Raw genomic sequence first — 19,935 nt, forward strand, 5'->3', positions numbered from 1 at the left:
AACGGCTTACAGTCAGTGTAAGGTAAATAAAATTCTGCAGTGCGATACGTGTGATTGTGTAAAACAGAGAATTGGCAAAATGTCAATGGAAATTATAGATCGTTTCAGTTTCATCCTCTGTCGGAATATATAGAGTTCTAGTTTCCTGCCCACACCTTATACACGATCTCTTGCTGCAAGGACTCACACAAACAGTAAGTTGTACTTGTCTGTCCCTCTGTCCAGCTGGTAGGATAGCAGCCACATAAGAAAGAATTCAGGAATATGTAGCATAAGCGGGTCTATGTGTGAATGTGCGTGTGCAATAGTATATGCATTTGTGTATATTATTTGCATCATTGTGTCTGTGTTTAGACTGTACCCGTGTCCTTGTGTGTCCCTCTCAAAGTGTGTCTGCATGTACTGTATAACTATAACAGTGTGGTAATTAGTGCGTTGTCTTTGTGTATCTGTGTGCTTATTAGTGTGTCTGTGTGTTAATCAGTGTGTACTGTGCTTGTACCAGCAGCTGTTAAAGTCAGAAGACACCATTAACACCATTAAAGCAGCAGTCCAAGCTGCTGATTATCAATACAAACCACACAATGATAAGTAATTAGCTAAGTTGCCGATCGATCCGTTCTCCTATGATCGATCAATGAAGAATCGGCTCGGAGGTTCAAGCTGCCGTTTAAATTTTTTCCAATTATTTTTCCCATTCAATATGTGCATCAATACAATCTGCACACTGACAGGTGCTGAGCTAAGCTGCAGATCGATCCGTTGCTCCGGGTTATTTAATTCAGCATTATGGGAAATGTAGTTCTGGAATATGATTGACTGGGCAGTTACTAGATACAATTGGTTCACTGCTAGAGAGAGGGCGGGGCTCATGAGCCAGAGCCTATCAGCAGGGGAAGGGAGCTGTCACTTTGGAACTGCTTCCTACATTAGAAACATTAAAAATGTCTTTAAATAAAAAAAAATTATTTTTTATTTAAATGCTGCAAGTATTTCTCATAGCACAGAACTGATTTATTTAAACAAAACACATGTAGGATATTGCTTGAACTGCTGCTTTCACTAAATGGCTGGCTGTGCAGCAGAAGAGGGCCAAAGATGCAAAGTTCTGTGGGGAAGATCATGCGACCAGGCTGTCACTAGATACAATTAGTGCCCTGCTAGAGAGAGGGCAGGGCACAAAAAGGGGTGTGCCAGAGCATGTTTCAGAAGAGGAAGGGTGTGTGACTTTGTAAATGATTGCTATAGGAACAAAAAATGCTTGTTACATTATAATACATTAAAAATGTCGTTAAGAGCTGTTTAAAAAATGCTACAAGTATTTTCTCATAGTACAGAACTGATTTTTATTTAATTTTTTATTTTAAACACACGTAGGATATTGTTTTGTCTGCAGCATTACATCATTATCACTGTCACTGCCAGCGAGTACAGCAACGCAGAAAAATGTAATAGCATGCAGCCTCAGACAGTGCTAGGTTCTTATCTAATTTAGAGTTTCTCCTTGACTGCAGATGATGAGGGACAGGTTCAGACAGTCCTGAGTTTCTATCTAATGTAGGATGCGATATAAGATCAATATTTATTGTATTTATACATATAACCATTTAACAAAAAGCTGCATCTGCTGTTCAGCCACCACCCTTAACCTTAACTTGCGGTATAGTTAAACTGTCTCGAGTATGACTAAACCTGTCCAGATCATTTGGGGCTTTCCAGGCAGCAAACAAAGCTACCGAAACTATCACTGAGACTTTCCAATGACCTAGTTAAGCAGAAGGTGGTTTAAAGGGAAACTGCATGCATGAGACTTTGGATGTTAAGACCAGAAAATTACTGATTTGTCTCCCCCTCCCCCCCCGACTCTTTCTTCCCCCACACCACCCTTTCACCAACCCTCACCCTTTCCCTCTCGCAATGTTCCCTCTCTCACTTCCCCTCTCAATCTTCCCCCCCTTTTCCCTCTCACTCCCCCCTCCCCTCTCACACTTCCCCCTCCCCTTTCTCCCCCCTCTCTCTCCGTCCCCCTATCCCTCCTCCCCCCCCCTCTCCCCCCCTCTCCCCCCCTCTCTTTCCCCCCCCCTCTCTTTCCCCCCCCTCTCTTTCCCCCCCCCCTCTCTTTCCCCCCCCCTCTCTTTCCCCCCCCCCCTCTCTTTCCCCCCCCCATCTCTTTCCCCCCCCCCCTCTCTTTCCCCCCCCCCCTTTCTCTCCATACCATGCCTCTTTTTAATTTACAGCAGGCAGAAAGATGACACAAGAAACAGAAACTCGGCATGTAAAACACAGAAAGACTTTCTTGGAAAGGTAATGGAATAAACAGGAATCCACGGTTATTAAGAATGGGAATAAAAGACACTGCAGCCTGATTATCTACACAGTACTTATCCTCCGCTCGCCATAAGAGTTATTGAAGTGCCCTTACCTTCTCTATATGCCAGCTCCCAATGGCTGCGGCCATAGTTCATGCGGTGCGAACAAAATGCAGTGCCTCTATCAGGCCAGCCATAGTATGTGCGACCGCATGTGCAAGGAATTTTGAAGAGACAAAATAATTCGGGGTTTTTTTGCGCAAGGGCCGCGTCACGTGAGCGGTTCAGCCAATGAGGGCAAACCAGCCTGGTGATGTCACGGCCACGCCTCCCCATAAGAGTCCAGGAATCACTCGGGTGACAGGTGAGCGTGACTCCTTGCGCGTGCCTGCACTATAATCGTGGCCTATAACTCCTCCTATCACTCTATAAAATCTCTCCCTATAACTAATGTTGCTCCATATAACTCATGCTATTGCTCCATACAAACCGCTCCCTATAACTCCTCCTATTACCCCATATAACCGCTCCCTATAACTCCTCCTATTACCCCATATAACCGCTCCCTGTAACTCCTCCTATTACCCCATATAACCACTCCCTATAACTCCTCCTATTGCCCCATATAACCGCTCCCTATAACTCCTCCTATTACCCCAAATAACCCCTCCCTATAATTCCTCCTATTGCCCCATATACCCACTCCCTATAACTCCTCCTATTACCCCATATAACTGCTCCCTATAATTCCTCTCTAACTCCCCATTTTCTCCAGTAACAGTATGATGAGAACATGTCAGACTTGAAATGACATATGAAACGTATGAGACATATGAAATTTGGAGGTTTACCCCTTCACTAGAATTTCAGCTCCCCCAAAGTTTATTCTTAGTCCGCGTCCATAGTAGGATGCGCTAACTTCCGCACTCCTCCTCCTTCCCAGCGACGCGCTTGCAAAACAAACTTGTATGTATTGCGAAGCGCCGCTCTCCCTGTAACGCATGTGTACTACATTGCCGTCCTATTGTTTGTTTCGTTGCGAGCCAAGTAGCTCGCGCCGTAGCCTGCACTATGAACAAAGCCTTAAAGCTGCAGTTCAGTCTTTTTTTTTTTACTTCAATAGTTTCATGTGTGCAATCTCTAATTACCTAAAGAACTGTATAGCTGCCGGTCAATTCGTTCTCCATCTATTGATCAGCAAAGTTTGGCGACATCTTTAAATATGGGGAATGTAAATCGTTGCTATAGGAACAAGCATGCTTGTTAAAATAGAATACAAGAAAATTGGTCTTTCAAAGTTGTTTTATTTAAAACAGAAAATGCTAAAAGTATTTTTTCTTACTACAGAACTGATTTATTTAAAAAAAACACACATGCAGGATATTGACTGAACTGCAGCTTTAAGCCGCTGGTTTAAACTTCCAGACCTGCTTCAATGGTCCAAAATCTTTGGTTTCTGTATAAACAACTTACAGTCTTACACTATTTACGTTGTCCTTTTCCTCCTGAACATTGGAAATCAGTCAATACTCTTCTGTTTTGAAGAATTATTGAAGTAGAAACATTTCCTTCTGGACTTTCTAAAGATGTCTGCCACTGTACAAATCTGCTCTTCACTCGGACAGTTTCCTTACTTATTATACACATGAAATTAGTTCTTGCTGCAGGAGTAATACTTCCTATACAATTGAACTCACTTGTCGCATTGTATGTTCGTTAAAAAGATCAGTAGCAAATCAATTCACATATAAAAAAAGATTCCATGTATTATGCTTCACAAAGTGCTAAAGTACCTGTCTACTAACTTGTGATGAATAAATGTTTTGTTTTTCCCTGGGAACACTGGATTCCAGCATTTCAGCTACGTATGTTCCTCAGACTAATGACAGGTTCATATTTCCATTGAAACAAGAAAATAGCCGAGATAATCATTTTGATGGCAAACAGTTTGATCCTGTGGATAATGGTTGTTAATATTAAATGAAACCTCAAACGTGTTATTTACCATGGAAATTTAAAAAAAAAGTTATTTAGCAATGTAAGTTCACTTTCATCTCTGGAGGTGCTGCCCATTAATTCGACGCTTAATAAATTCACAAACGTATTAAACAATGCTGCCCCAATGCCGGTTTTAACACAAAAACCCCCACATATAAATATTTATCTATAGCACCCGGCGCATAGTTAGAAATATAATAATAAAAACGTGGATCAAATAATGAGAGGGTTAATAGACTATCAGAAGAGGAAAAATAAGGGATACCTCAATTTCTGCATGGTAACGTTATATTAGTTGTTACTTGCAACCTGAAGGTGTATAAACACTAAGCATATACTGAGAGATAAGACAGATATAGATGGAACACAATGTCTCTGTAACAAATAAGTTGGAGAGTTCAAATTGGAGAGCTAATGGAGGATGTAAGGAGTCAATAATAGCAGTCACTCCGGGGGTGTAAGTGGGTTACTGCGGGTAATGGGACCTCCACGCTGCCCATCACTATATACCACCAGTTTAATTAGTCATGCAGCGCCTTAGCTTCCAGCCCAGTCGTCCTCTCCCCCCACAAACCACCACCACCACAAACCTCCGTGGACAACTCCGCGTGGTTATCCCGATTGTTGATCTCCCAGGTGGTCCCAGCTTTGTTCCTCCAGAACTCCTTCCACTCGCTCACTTATACCGGTGCTCAGTCACTTGCCGCGCATGTTTGGGAAGCAGACCGAAGCAGAGCAACGAGCGAGAGGCGTACACACCAGCAGGTGATTGGAAACCCACGCACAGGTTGCGGTTAAGTGACGGGAGGTCTGCTCAGCGCCCTGGGGATGCGACCGGGCTAAAAGTGGAGCCTCAAAAAAAGGGAAGCTGGTTGGCTCTCACAACTCCTAATACACTAAGAAATAAGTGCTTAAATACTGAAAATATCAATATAATGAAGGATTCTAATAATGAAAGGTAATAACAGACCAAATGCAAATAAGATGGAAAAATTGTGCACAATAAAAAGGGCTAAATTAGCTGTGATAAACAATCATAAATTACTAATATCAAAACCATCACCGCTGTAGTAACTTCATCCTGGGAATATCCAAGGGTACTGAGAGAGTATCTAATATACCCTCCCAATTAAGAATAGCATATGAGCCCAATAAAAGTTTTAAAAAAATGTAGAATACATAAAAGCAAGTATCAATATTGCACATAGACATATATAAATGCGTTAGTAGACATTCAAAAGAAAAACATAATCAATATATATCAAGTGGACAAATCCTGTCTAAACCGTCAGGTGCACACTTGGTATGTAGATAACAAAAAACACACAGAAGTAAAAAGCACGTAAATGGTTAAATGCAAAAAAGAGGGAGGAAGAAAGAGGACACACAGTAACACCAACAGATAGCACAAAACTGCAATCATTACACAATAAAGAACTACATGCCAATGTGCATCTCTACAAATAATAACGGTATGTGTTATTCCTCCAATCTAATACTATGTATTTGCAAGACCACACAGAATGCAAATGCCAAGGCAACAATAGTATAAGATGTAGATATAAAATGAAGGAGGCATGTTGTATTTAAACTATGGTGCAGGTTTCAATATTCTCATTGAAACCATGAGGGAAAACACTATTCAATGTAAAAATCCAGTAGGTTTCTTGTTTGCAGAGTACTTAACCTATCACCCCCTAGGACAGACGGGTGTATGCTCCAGTCCCATTATTTTCATACACTCTGGTTTCCTATTCTGACAAATGGCAACATTTTTGGGTAGACTATGGGACATAACTCCAATTTTAATGTTGTGCTTGTGCTCTAAAAATGTAGTGCACAGCAAACGAATAGTCCTCCCAATATACTGATGTCCACATTTGCAGGTTATCATGTAAACTACAAATATGGCCAAGCAGTTGATATCTCTCATATTTGCCCCCCAAAAATCCTCCACATCTCAAGTGGCGTAAATCTAAAATGTTACATCGGGACCTGTTCTTACACAAGTAGCAGCTCTGCTCAAAAAAACAGAGCAGTGCGTGAAACCAAACTTTTTTTTTCTACCTTGAACTTACAGTATACACCCTTTTATTTCCAGATTTCGGAGGAGGATGCTGGCAATCAGCGTGATGGCTTATCTGGACCAGTGCAGTGAGGAGAGGAATCGCAGGGAAGCAGTGGCACGAACATAAATGTGAAGATATGAATTATTAATGTGCTACAACATTTAGACTGCAACGGAAAGATCCTTCGCAACATATAACAAAGATACAAAGTTTAATCAGTTCGGCCTTGATACACGGCAACTAGTCACTTTTTACACTCTACTGCTACACTATCACCTGCCCACATCACCTTTTTATGAGACAGTATTCACTTTGCACTCACTCAATTATTTTTTATTTGACAGTAAGTTTTATCTCCAAACACGTGGGACAGCGATGGGCACCTGTTTTGCCCCATCGTATGCCAACCTATTCATGGGTTGATGGTAGTGATGTACCGACTACCCAGAATTATCCGGCACTTTTTCAGGTACCCGGACATTACCCGGACCCAGCAACTGAGAAGTGGGCCCGGTTTCGGGTAATTTCTGGCGCCGAGTAATGTCAGAGTAGCTGAAAAAAATCCCATCACTTACCTGCAGCCAGCGACAGAAGACATCTATGAAGAGCAGCAGAGGTCTTATGGCTGTGTCAACATCCGAAGTGTTTCTTCAGCCGGTGTGGGAGCAGCAGGAATCCATTACACAGCACAGCAGCAGGTAGCAGTGTGTGCCGGGGAACCATGTGACCGGAGCAGGAGCGGCTGTCCAATAGGAATGCTCCTGCTATGGTAACATGGTTCCACGGCTCACACTGCTACCGGATGCTGTGTAATGAATTCCTGCTGCTCCCACGCCGGCTGAAGACTCTTCTGATGATGACACCACCACAGGAGCTCTGCTGCTCTTCATAGATGTCGCTGCGGTCTTCCTCCACCCTGCACGTAAGTGCCAAACAGGTACCCGGCCGGGTAGAACAATTGATTTTGCCCAGGTACCCGTTACCTGTTTTTTTTTTAAGTTGTACCCGGTACAACACTACAGTAGTTGGTGGGAGATGTCTTATGTGTTTGGAGACAAAATTCTGTTTTGTCATAACAGCATTCTACAGGCTCTATATAGACAATTTGCTTATAATCTGGAATGGACCTGTGTACAGATTGTTAGAATTCTTTATTTACTTAGAAGATAATGAGTACATTTTAAATTAAGTTCATTATCACCATCAGGATTACGTGCAGTTTCTAGATTTATAATTATATGTGGATACCAACAAAACAGTCCAAGCAGAGATATACCGAAAAGAATATTTGTGCAACTCTTGTTACACTCCAAGAGTTGCCATTCCCGTGTCCTCTTCAGGGATATCCCACGGGGTCAATTCCTGCTTCAGCGCAGAAATGGTTAATCTCTAGAGAATTTTGTAATCAAATCACGTGATTTTATGGTTCGTTTTATTAACAGAGGCTACGGTCAGAAAGATCTATCAGAGGCCTACGATGTGGCACTGCACACAGATAGACACGGATTGATTTATTTTGACATTACTAGATCCACCTTATTTTATAACTCATTATAGATATTATGGCTGCAGCTTGGTTGCTGTAATCAGGAAACATTGGAATACTCTGTCTTTAGACCCCTTGATCCGGAGCATGGTCAGTTCTGACCCTAAAATTGTTTTTTATAAAAGCACAAACCGTGGGCAACATGCTCTCACCAAGCATGTGGTGCGCAGTGATATCCAAACAATGCAATACCTTATTCCCACAATTAAAAGGATCCCACAAATGTGGTCGGGGTAAAATATGTCCATATTTATAAAAAAACAAAAAAACTCAAAACTTTCATAATAAAGAGAAGACAACATAATTTAAAATCCATTCATTTATTTCATGCCAAACAAATCATGTAATTTATCTCTGGATCTGTGGATGCCACAAGCAGTATGTGGGATTTACCACGAGATTATTGAAAATCCGTGTTGTGGAGCACCTGAGATTGATCCTAAAAAAAGATACTAATCACCCTGTTTCAAAACACTTCACATTTTGCCCTTCAGGCTCTCTAAGTACATTTAAATGTATAGCTCTGGAACAAATACATACATTTTCAATCTACATAGACTTGGCTGTTTAAAAATGTTTACATACAGAGAATTACAATGTTTCTGTTAGTAGAATTGAGATATTTTGTTCTATTTGTGCTAGTTTTTTTTAGACACTTCCAAAGGAGCCTTTAGGATTTTAAACCCAGTGTAAATATTTAATGGGTCTTTTTGATGTCCAATTTATGAATATAGCAAAACACATTGTTATCATTAAGACTTGGTGTCTATCTCTATCTTTACTTCATTGATTAATCCATATTTGATTAACCCCATTAGCGGTTAAGAAGAAATGTGAGCGCATTTGGGCATTATAAAACAATATTTTTTTCATTTAACATAGGACTCATATAGATTTACTTATTCCCTGATCTCTATCCACAGAGTTTTAACAGAATACCCACCCATTAGGGGTTAACCTGCATGGATAACGATTGGTGGCATCACTTTTGATCATTTTTAATTACGGATTGCACTCACCTGCAATTTGGCGGTCAAGAATGTATTTAAATGTTTGTTAACTCCTTGTTCCCTACTCCGTGAGAAAGCGCCATTGAGGTGTGAAACGCGTAGGTGTTTTATGGAGATTGCCATCTCCTATTTGTTCTAATAAAGCCTTTTCTACTTGATCTACCTGGGTACTGTCCGACTTGATTCTGCCGTCCAGTTGCTGCTCTGGATATTCTCCTATTCTTCTGTTCAGGGGGGAGAGAAGTTAAGGAATTGTGGAGCATCAATTTAATCTGCCGTCTTTGCTCCAATAGTGTTTTCCTGCGCCGCGTTCACAGGAGCAGTTATGTTGACACAAATTATAATAAAATTGATAAAAGTCTTTACCAGTTTCCCCTATTTGTTTGCCAATTCTAACGTTAAAAAGCCAGGTGTGGTATGATATAGGGTTATATTTACCAAGCAGTGCTCTGTCATAGGACACCGTCCAGTACTGGACACACCTTAAAGACTTAAACGATAGGGACGCCTCGCTTCAGCTTAATAAAGTTAGAGTGTAGGAGGGGTGCTGATGGGTAGGCTAATATGGTATACTGGAGGAGAAAAGAAACCCATCATATAGCACTCGTGCTCCCTGAACTAAATGATTAGTTGTACAATTAAAATAAAAACTTTAATGATCATAAATACTAAAATAATGGTGGCTAAAATGCACAGACAATAGACAAACGCTAATGATCCTATGTCGAGTGTAGTGTTGACACGCTGGATCACGAATACTAAAATAGATAGTTGCGCTGTATTAAATCAATTATATAAAGGGGTCCGAAATGCAGAGTACCCTTAGGCTGCGGCCAAGCAGGGAAAGGGCGCCCTGGCGCTCGTGCACTGTGTCCTGCTCGGCCGGGCTATTCGTGGCCAGCTAGGCGCACGCTCGCTCGCATGGGGGCGCAGCCATGACATCACGGAGCTGGTTCGCCCTCATTGGGCGAACCGCTCACGTGACGCGCTTGAGAGCGGCAAATTTGCTTGCCCTGAGCGCCGACGCTCGCTCACGCTGGCCACACACATTGGCGCAATGTGTTTCATCGCGGCCAGCTTGAGCGCGCCCACTCAGAGCCACCCTGGCCGAGGCCTAAGTTAGTGTACATAGGCTTTGAGTAGAGGAGAGGGTGCTGCTGACAGCCACTCATGTTACGGAACCCTGTCAACACTTTAATTGAATAAGTGTGATCAATTAGTGAGTATTGCAGACATTTGTGTGATAGCTTGCTGCATGTAACAGGAGTATTGAAGGCTTGTGACCTGCACCTATGGAGTACACGGCTACCTAAGGATTGGTGCAAATTATAGTACACAGCACATATAGTATATCAGAACAAAGACACCAAACCCCTCTTAATGATCCTTCTTTGATGTGGCAATATAAGATACTTAGTAGCTACTGATGTTGCACTTGTCCAGCCACAAATGTTATAGCTCCAATCTAGCTCTATTCAAATAAAGAGCTAAGTGACTGATATGTATAGGAACTCATGTAGTGTAAATATATTCTCCCTTGTAATTAAGTGTACAAGACAAAATAGCAGCAGTTGCTGTATGAGCTGCAACACTACAGAGTACTAAAATAATGATGTTAAATATAGTTATAGCCCATATTCATGAATGAGCTTGAACCACTTAATGAGCTATTAAAAGTATCCATAGTAAGCTGTAACAAATATTCATGAATGGGTAACAGCCACTTAACAGAAGTAGGAACTCTACTGCCCTGTAAACACCTACACGGAGACAGTCGCTGTCAGAGTAATCACGGCTACAGTCTCCTTAAGAGCAGGAGCAGGAACCAGCACCGGTCGCTGTGTGAACTGACTGCTACTGTCTGAGTGCAGTCCCTGCGCGTGCCCATGATAGGACTAGCCGACGCGCGCGTTTCGTGCTCTCAGTCAGTAGGGGGGTGTCACATAGCAGAGGGGCGGGTTAAATAGCGGCGCTTCACAATCTTATTGGTCACTATTGTTATTACTAACAGTGGTAGTTCTGTATCCACTAGCGGGGTTGCTCTGACAGACACCTCTCTCATCATTACCCATTCAATTGTGGAGGGTATATAATGATCATAAGGGACTAAAACATCAAATATTTATCCCTGTCACACACACACACACACACACACACACACACACACACACACACACACACACACACACACACACACACACACACACACACACACACACACACACACACACTTATTAAAAAAAACTGTCTGTTGTAGTAAAATGTGTTCGAAAATGTAAATACTCTCTACAAAGCATGCAACAGTTCATTCAGAGGCCAAAGCAATACTTATCCAAGATTGTTTTAATATATAAAAATACAGTGCTTTAGATTTCAGAAAAAAAGAACATACAATTACAATAAATGCAGAACAGTTTCTTAATATAAAAGGATAAAACAGAAATCCCTATACAGTACATTGTCACGTCATAGGTCTTTCCCAGAGATGTCACTGGAGCAGAAGATTAAAATTCATGTGTGTGTGCTCCCAAAACACCTCTGTTGAATTCTCATTCATAATTAAAAAGTAGGGCCTTTTACAGTACTTTGACTTCCCTTCATTATGAACACCATAAGCCCACCCCTGTCGTAAATCAGCTGCTGGGTTGACAGTTTAACAACTTAGAAAAAAAGCTTCCTCTAAAAAGACATTTAAAATGTGCCTAAATATATTTGAATTTCTTTAATACTTAGATGTGAGTCATATCAATAAATTCAGGCAAGTTTGCTGAATGTAACAACACTAATTTTGACCGGCTTGCTCCTAAATTTGAGTGACAAATGGATATCTGCCCTTTATCACCTCCTGGACATGAAGGGTTTGGCCTTATAGCATTAGTCTTCTTGCAATGATTTCAAATATCTAAACGTTATTCTTTAGAATAGACGTTATTACCCGATATCCTAATTTTTAATAAATTCACTCTTGTGGAATACCTTCTAAGCCCCACTCCTTGAACCTTGCAGAACCCCCCAAAGAATACCCTTTGAAATCTGCCTGTATATAAAAAAATGTTAGGAGAGCCATGATTTAATCCCATCTCTAGCACAACAAATGCCCTTATCTCTAGATTCTATCAGTCCCATACAACACATATTCTACTTGTAGTGGTCCAGTCTGTGATACCCCTTCAAATAAGACCTTTTTGTAGATTAGCAGACACAGGAAGGGTCCTGACCTGTTAAACACAATATCTTATATTTTTACGACAAATGGTAACCACATTAACCCCTGAAGCACCAGATTGATTATAATACTTAATATCTCATGATATTATCAGTACAAGTACATACATAAGTTAAGACAAACTGAGACAATAAGAAGAAAATCCAGGCACCAAGGAGCTTATTATCTAATATTTTTTATTTATTTTTAAAGGTTGGAGGAAAAGAGATTTCACCAGCAACAAAGAAAAGGGTTCTTTACAGTATGGGCAGTTACAATGTTGAATTCATTACCCATGGAGACTGTGATGGCAGATACAATAGATATCTTAAAAAAAAGGTTGGACAGCTTTTTAGAAAGGAAAGCTACTGTATACAGGGATATAACAAATAAGTAAACATGGGAAGTATGTTGATCCAGGGTGTAATCTGATTGCCAATATTTGCTGCCAGAAAGGAATTTATTTTTCCCCTTATGAAATATCATTAGATGATATGTCACTGGGGTTTTGTGTTTGCCTTCCCCTGGATCAATATACTGTAAGTACGCTTATAGGATAACGTATCTGTCATCTAAATTTAGCATAGGTTGAACTTGGACATACAGTATATCTTTTTTTAAATCTCATCTACTATGTAACTGTGTAACCTCTATATAGGGAAATATACCGTATAAACAGAATATTGATCTAAAACATTGTCAGCATCTTTTTGTACTAATTATTTGTGATCTCTTAAATATGGCTCCCATTATAAATTCTATATTTTAAAATACATGCAATACAATATAAATGTTATTTATTTGATAATGTTACAGTATATACAGCTATTTACAGTATATGGTTTCTAAAAAAAAAAAAGCCAATGTAACAAGAAGGCAGAGTGATGAATCGCTGACTTATATTTATGTTTAAAAAAAAGTCTCCCTTTTTATGGAGACCTACTGTATAATGATACTAGATCTAAGATTTTTCTAAGAAATGTAATGGGTAGATCAAATAGTTTGTGTTGAAAATGTAGAAAACATAATTTTTTTGCAAAATGTCAAATGGATGAGAAGTAAAGAGTGACACACTGCTAATTTGCATGTCATTACCCAGAATCCCTTGCTCCAATGAAAGCACTGTTTGCTAAGCAATAATGGGGAAAGACCGGGTTGCAGACCTGTCTGAGACATGCAAATGAACTGCAAGCGGTACTTTTATTTACATTACAAAATATTAAATTCATTTAAAGCCGTGTAAACGGCTGTCTATGGGTGAACATGATTTCTGTAAGACGGCAGGGCCGCCGACAGGGGGGGGGGCAAAAGGTAGAGGTGTCCGGGGCCCAGTGGCGGCAGGGGGGCCCGGCGGCGCAACTTGGGCCTGACCTCTGGCCAGGCCCGGAAGCCGGTCCTCTCCCGGCTCCCTCTCAGATGCAGGCCTCTATCACTGTCCCATACCGACGGGCCTCTGTGACGTCAGCGCGCCGGAAGTAGGCTTGGCCCAGTGCGTGGGAGGGAGACCCAGTGCGTGCCAGTTCGGGGTGAGACAGAGGGATAGAGGCCTGCAGTGAGTGAGGGCCGGGGCCTGGCCACGAGAGGACCGCCAGCCGGGTCTGGCCAGAGGTCGGGCCCAACTTGTAGTGCCGGCCCCCCGCAGACCATCCACAAGGTAAGTGTATTTTTTTTTAAATATGTATTGGAGGAGTGGGGGTCTTGATTATATGTATTGTGGGGTCTTTTATATGTATTGGGGGTGGGGGCTTTTTAAAATATGTGGGGGGCTTTTTTAAAATGTATTGGGGGTCTTTTTAAAATGTTTTGGGACAGTGGAGTTATATGTATATTGTGGGGGGTATTGAGTGAGAGGAGAGAGGGGGAGAGGGAGTGAGGAAAAGAGGGAGTAAGAATGAGATGCAGGGGAGAGAAATGCATGCGAGGCGGGAGGGGAGGTAATTGAGGAAGAGGGAGTGAGACGGAGAAATACATGGGAAGAGGGTGGGAAATAGAGGCGACTCGTGGGGTGGGAAATAGGGGGCTCGCAATACTGACGGGGAGGAGGGGGGGGGGCGGATGTAACTAGTCCTGGGCACCGGGAAATCAGTCTGCTGCCCTGTAAGTGGGTGATCATATTTCAGTCTATGGACCAATTGATGTGTAAACTTTAAATTCCATAGCACAATTAAACTACATGATGGTATCTGAGACCTTTGCCCAACTTTGAGATGATACAGGGATTACAGGGAAACAAATCACAAGGTCTTAAAAGAAGTTCATATTGTAGGATATACCTGGATCTGTATGACAAGTTACATAGTGTAAGTTAGTGCAAGTTAACATTGCAAATGTAATCATAAAATGACATTATGTCATACACTTTTTTTGCACGAAAAATAATGACATCCATCAGGTACTGTGCCAAGGTTGATGAACAGTAGGTATTGTACTTTTAAGGGCTGTTCTATAGTGCGCGCGATTGCCGTGCACGCGCGCGACAGTTATAGTTGGCTGAGGTTAGTCAGCCATTCTGTAATAGGGCCGCACGCGCGCACGGCAGAGAGCGTGGAACCGGCCCACAGGGGGGAAGATGAGTAAAATAAAGAATTCGGGCCGCTACCACCGCTGAAATGTATGTATATATACATATACTGTAAATATTACTGTATCTACAGTTGCTATACAGTATGCTATACTGTGGAGGGTTTTTGTCACTTTTTTTACCCACCATAATCTTAATAATATATATATATATGTATGTGTATATATGTTACACACACACACACACACACACACAGTACCTCACTCCCTCACAGCATACACACAAAAAGTGTGCGGCACGTGCACGCGCGTTAGCACAGGCACGCGCACTATAGTACGGGCCTAAAGGTGAGAAACACTGATAGTGACACAGAAGTGAGACCAATAACAACAGGCCTCCATTTTTCTAGCATATTTACATAGTTACATAGTTACATAGTAGATGAGGTTGAAAAAAGACGTAGGTCCATCAAGTTTAACCTATGATAAATTTAGACCACAGATATGTTATCCTATATCTATACTTACTTATTGATCCAGAGGAAGGCAAACAAAAAACCCCATTAAGGGGAAAAATTAATTCCTTCCTGACTCCAAGAATTGGCAATCGGATTAATCCCTGGATCAACATCCTTCCCATGTATACTTATTTGGTATATCCCTGTATACCTTTCCCATCTAAAAAGATGTCCAACCTTTTTTTGAACAAATCTATTGTATCTGCCATCACAGTCTCCATGGGTAATGAATTCCACATTTTAACTGCCCTTACTGTAAAGAACCCTTTCCTTTGTTGCTGGTGAAATCTCCTTTCCTTCAACCTTAAGGGATGGCCCCCGAATCCTTTGTACTGCCCGTGCGATGAATAGTTCTTTTGAAAGCTCCTTGTATTGTCCCTGAATATATTTGTATATAGTTATCATATCCCCTCTTAGACGACTCTTTTCTAATGTAAATAAATCTTATTTAGCTAGCCTCTCCTCATAAATTAGATTGTCCATTAACTTTATTAATTTGGTGGCTCTTCTCTGCACTCTCTCTAGTTCCATAATGTCTTTTCTTAGGATTGGTGCCCAAACTTGTACTCCATTTTCAAGGTGTGGTCTTACTAGTGCTTTGTAAAGGGGCATAATTATGTTTACTTCCCTTCCATCCATTGCCCGTTTGATGCAAGATAAGATCTTGTTTGCCTTTGCAGCTACTGCATGACATTGGGCACTATTGTTAAGCCTGCAGTCTAGAAGCACTCCTAAATCCTTCTCCATCAAGGATTCCCCCAATATATCTCCATTTAATTTGTAAGTCGCCTTTTTATTCTTGCATCCCAAATGCATAACCTTACATTTATCTGTATTAAACCTCATTTGCCATTTACCTGCCCACGTTTCCAGTCTCTCCAAGTCCTTCTGAAGAGAAATTACATCCTGCTCTGATTCTATTACCTTACACAATTTAGTATCATCAGCAAAGATGGAGACTTTGCTCTCGTTCCCAACCTCAAGGTCATTAATAAACAAGTTAAAAAGCAGGGGTCCCAGTACTGATCCCTGAGGTACTCCACTCGCGACTTTAGCCCAACCTGAAAAAGTTCCATTTATGACAACCCTCTGTTGTCTGTCCTTTAACCAGTTTTCAATCCAGGTGCATATATTATTACTGAGTCCAATTTTCTTTATTTTGTACACCAACCTCTTGTGTGAAACCGTATAAAAAGCCTTTGCAAAATCTAAGTAGACCACATCAACTGCATTACCCTGGTCTAAATTCCTACTTACCTCCTCAAAGAAACAAATAAGGTTAGTTTGGCAAGATCTATCCTTCATAAATCCATGCTGACTATTACTAATAATTTTGTTTTCCATTAGGTATTCCTGAATATTATCCCGTATTAAACCTTCAAATAGTTTCCCTACTATTGAAGTCAGGCTTACAAGTCTGTAATTTCCCGGTTGTGATCTAGCTCCCTTTTTAAATATAGGCACCACATCTGCTTTACGCCAATCTTGTGGTACTGAGCCTGTGGAAATTGAGTCCTTGAATATTAAATATAATGGTTTGGCTATTACTGAGCTTAACTCCTTGAGAACTCTTGGATGTATGCCATCGGGGCCAGGTGCCTTATTTACTTTAATTTTTTCAAGTCGCTTACGAACTTCTTCCTCAGTTAACCAATTGTTCATTAATATGGAGGTTGTGGCTTCCTCCTGCGGCACTACTATTGAACTTGATTCTTCCCTGGTAAACACAGAGGCAAAGAATTTGTTTAATACCTCAGCTTTTTCCTTATCTCCAATAATAATCTGCCTACCCATCTCACACTGAAAGGGTCCTATATATTCTTTTCTCATTTTTTTGTTATTAAGGTACTTAAAGAACTTTTTAGGGTTGACCTTACTTTCTATTGCAATCCTTTTTTCATTATCCATTTTTGCTAATTTGATTGACCTTTTGCACATTTTGTTGCATTCCTTATAATTCTGATACGATGTCTCCGTCCCTTCTGACTTAAAAGAATCTAAACGCCTTCCTCTTCTTGTCCATTTCCTCCCCTACCTGTTTATTTAGCCACATTGGTTTTGACTTATTTCTTTTATACTTATTACCCAAGGGTAAACACTGATAAGTGTGCTTTTCTAACAATGTTTTAAAGACTGCCCATTTATCTGCTACATTTTTCCCTACAAAAACATCATCCCATTGTATTACTACTAGATTAGACCTCAGTTTATTAAAATCTGCCTTTCTAAAGTTTAAGGTCTTTGTTGAACCCAAGAAATCTATTTTTTGATAATTTATTTCAAATGAGACCATGCTACTGCACCGACACACTTTATTCGAGCAAATACCCAGTATGTACCTGGCAGATACCTGGAATGCGCCGCTCCTCACCTCTGACAAGCCCCGTTGCATTTGCCTTCCCAGCCTGGGTTCATGCCTGGCTGATGGGCGGCTGATCTGTTAAATGATAATGATTAGGATTTAATAGGCTGCAATGCTTCGCGTGTCTACCAGATGGCATAAATTCATGAATTGTAATGCAGTATATATATATGTACTGTGCAGTATTGCAGCCAGCGGGAATAAAATGCTTCAATCCCTGCCGGAAAATAACTCAATGCACTCGGGCAGAAAACAGTCACAAACCTCAAAACACCTGGGTATACCCGAATTCGTGGGACTAGCCGAGCTCGAATAAAGTGTGTCGCCAGTGTATGATCACTGTTACCCAAATGTTCCAGGACTTGAATATTTGTTATTACTTCTACATTGTTTGATATGACCAAATCCAGTATTGCCCCTCTCCTGGTTGGTTCCTCAATAATTTGGGTCATATAATTGTCTTTAAGCACCCCCAAAAACCTGTTTCCTTTTGTTGTAACGCTAATCTCATTGCCCCAGTCTATGTCTGGATAATTAAAACCCCCATTATGCAAACATGACCCAGTTTTGATGCCTTTTCCATTTGCAAAAGAATTTTAGCTTCCTCAATCTCACAGATATTTGGTAGTTTATAGCATATTCCCACAAACATTTTCTTAATACTTTTACCTGCACTGCTAATTTCTATCCACAAAGTCTCTACATTTTCATCATTGCCTTCATAAACATCATCCCTTATAATAGGTTTTAGATCCGGTTTAACATATAAACATATTCCACCTCCCCTTCTATTTATTCGATCCTTGCAAAAAAGGGAATAACCCTCTAAATTAACTGTCCAGTCATGAGTTTCATCCCACCATGTTTCAGTAATGCCTATGATATCATACTACTCACCTTACAGCTATTAATTCAAGCTCCCCCGTTTTATCTGTCAGGCTTCTTGCATTAACAAGCATGCATTTAAGTTTTTTTTCAGCCTGTACTATTATCTCATCTGCGCCTTCCTTTCTGCGCCCACTTGGTTTAGTCTTTAGAAGTTTTCTAGTATTATCTGTATTTACTATGGGTATCTCACTGCTTGTCAAACTTGCACTTGCCCCCATTCTACCTCCATACCACCTTGTATCCTCCTCTATTCCATTTAGTTAATTATCTGTTTCATTCCCCTCCCCCCTCCATCCTAGTTTAAAATCTCCTCCAACCTTTTTAGCATTCTCCCCCCTAGCACAGAAGATCCCTCTTCATTGAGGTGAAATCCGTCCCTAGAATATAGATGGCGCCTCTCAGAAAAGGAGTCCCAGTGCTCTAAAAACCCAAACCCCTCCTTCCTGCACCACTTTCTTAGCCATGCATTAACCTCCCTGATCTCTGACTGTCTCCCTGCAGTAGCGCATGGCACTGGTAGTATTTCAGAAAATACTACCTTGGAGGTCCTTGCTTTAAGCTTTTAGCCTAGATCCATGTAATCATTTTTAGGACCCTCCATCTTTCTCTAACTTTGTCATTGGTGCCAATGTGTACCAAGACCGCCGGGTCAATCCCAGCCCCCCCCCCCCCCCAACAATCTGTCTACCCGATCCGCAATGAAGATCCATTTCTAATTAATGCTGTTCTCGTCCTTAATTGTTTTTGTAATTAGTGAGATGGAGATGATGGACTGTCCAGAAATAGTGTGAAGACCACTATATACATTCAACCCAGACACTTGCACTAAAATCTCTCTTATAAATGATGTCCAGTGCAGCCAATTATCCAGCATCACGGAGGAAGCTGAGCTGGATCCTCCAGTATCAGATCTGAATGGGAAGTAATAAAAACAACACCTATGAGTACTAAAGCAGTACGCTCTGATTAATTATATTATTCCTTACACAGCACAGAATGTTTATTATCAGGGGCTGGAATGTATAGATGTGCTCCATATTATTATACAGTGCATTATCAGCAGCTACAATAAGTAGAGCTACTAAAAAGAATTTTACAATGCACTATATTTTCCTGGATGCAATTCTTTCCCAATTATAGATATGTTTACTTAAACATAGATTTATTTGGGTATCACACATTTAGTAATTCAGTATATACCAAAACCCCATTGCTTTGAATGGGAAATTAAATCGGAGGTTGGGGGGCGGGACTTATATTGAATTGCTCCTTAATAGCAAAAGGTTTAGATCCATAAATCTGGTCCAGTATTTTATAGAATGCTGTTACCTGCGTCTCACCAGAAGTATCATCCAAAGATCGGTCAGTCTGACCTTGCCTCCTAAAAATATAATATGGACATATCTTAGCAAATCATTTCAGTAGGACATTGGAATGCAAAAACAAAGGAGATAAGCAGGTTTCAGAGCTGGGAAGCAAGGTCAAGATGGGTAACAGGGACCAATTATTT

The 19,935-nt window shown here is 40.8% G+C and overlaps 1 protein-coding gene and 1 long non-coding RNA gene across 3 annotated transcripts in view; one reads left to right on the top strand and one right to left on the bottom strand.

The window, feature by feature from the left end:
* Nucleotides 1-6: 6 nt before the first annotated feature.
* On the top strand, nt 7-9,090 carry LOC142467383 (uncharacterized). 2 transcript variants are annotated; one of them, XR_012788387.1, is made up of 4 exons: nt 7-22; nt 134-194; nt 2,238-2,304; nt 6,409-9,090. It is a non-coding gene; the product is annotated as an uncharacterized LOC142467383 (long non-coding RNA). The 2 variants fall into 2 exon arrangements; XR_012788386.1 differs by lacking the exon at nt 7-22 and having other exon boundaries at nt 28-194.
* Nucleotides 9,091-11,267: 2,177 nt separating this feature from the next.
* The window catches only part of LOC142467384 (uncharacterized), a 47,983-nt gene continuing 39,315 nt past the window's right edge, over nt 11,268-19,935 (bottom strand). The window contains exons 10-11 of the mRNA XM_075573003.1: nt 19,755-19,803; nt 11,268-19,336 (exon numbers count right to left, since the gene is read on the bottom strand). Of these exons, the coding sequence (XP_075429118.1) occupies nt 19,331-19,336; nt 19,755-19,803 (55 nt within the window). The 3' untranslated portion in view covers nt 11,268-19,330. The remainder of the gene's footprint in view (nt 19,337-19,754; nt 19,804-19,935) is intronic.

The sequence above is a fragment of the Ascaphus truei genome, chromosome 16 (genome assembly GCF_040206685.1).
Source record: "Ascaphus truei isolate aAscTru1 chromosome 16, aAscTru1.hap1, whole genome shotgun sequence".
Lineage (NCBI taxonomy): Eukaryota > Metazoa > Chordata > Amphibia > Anura > Ascaphidae > Ascaphus > Ascaphus truei.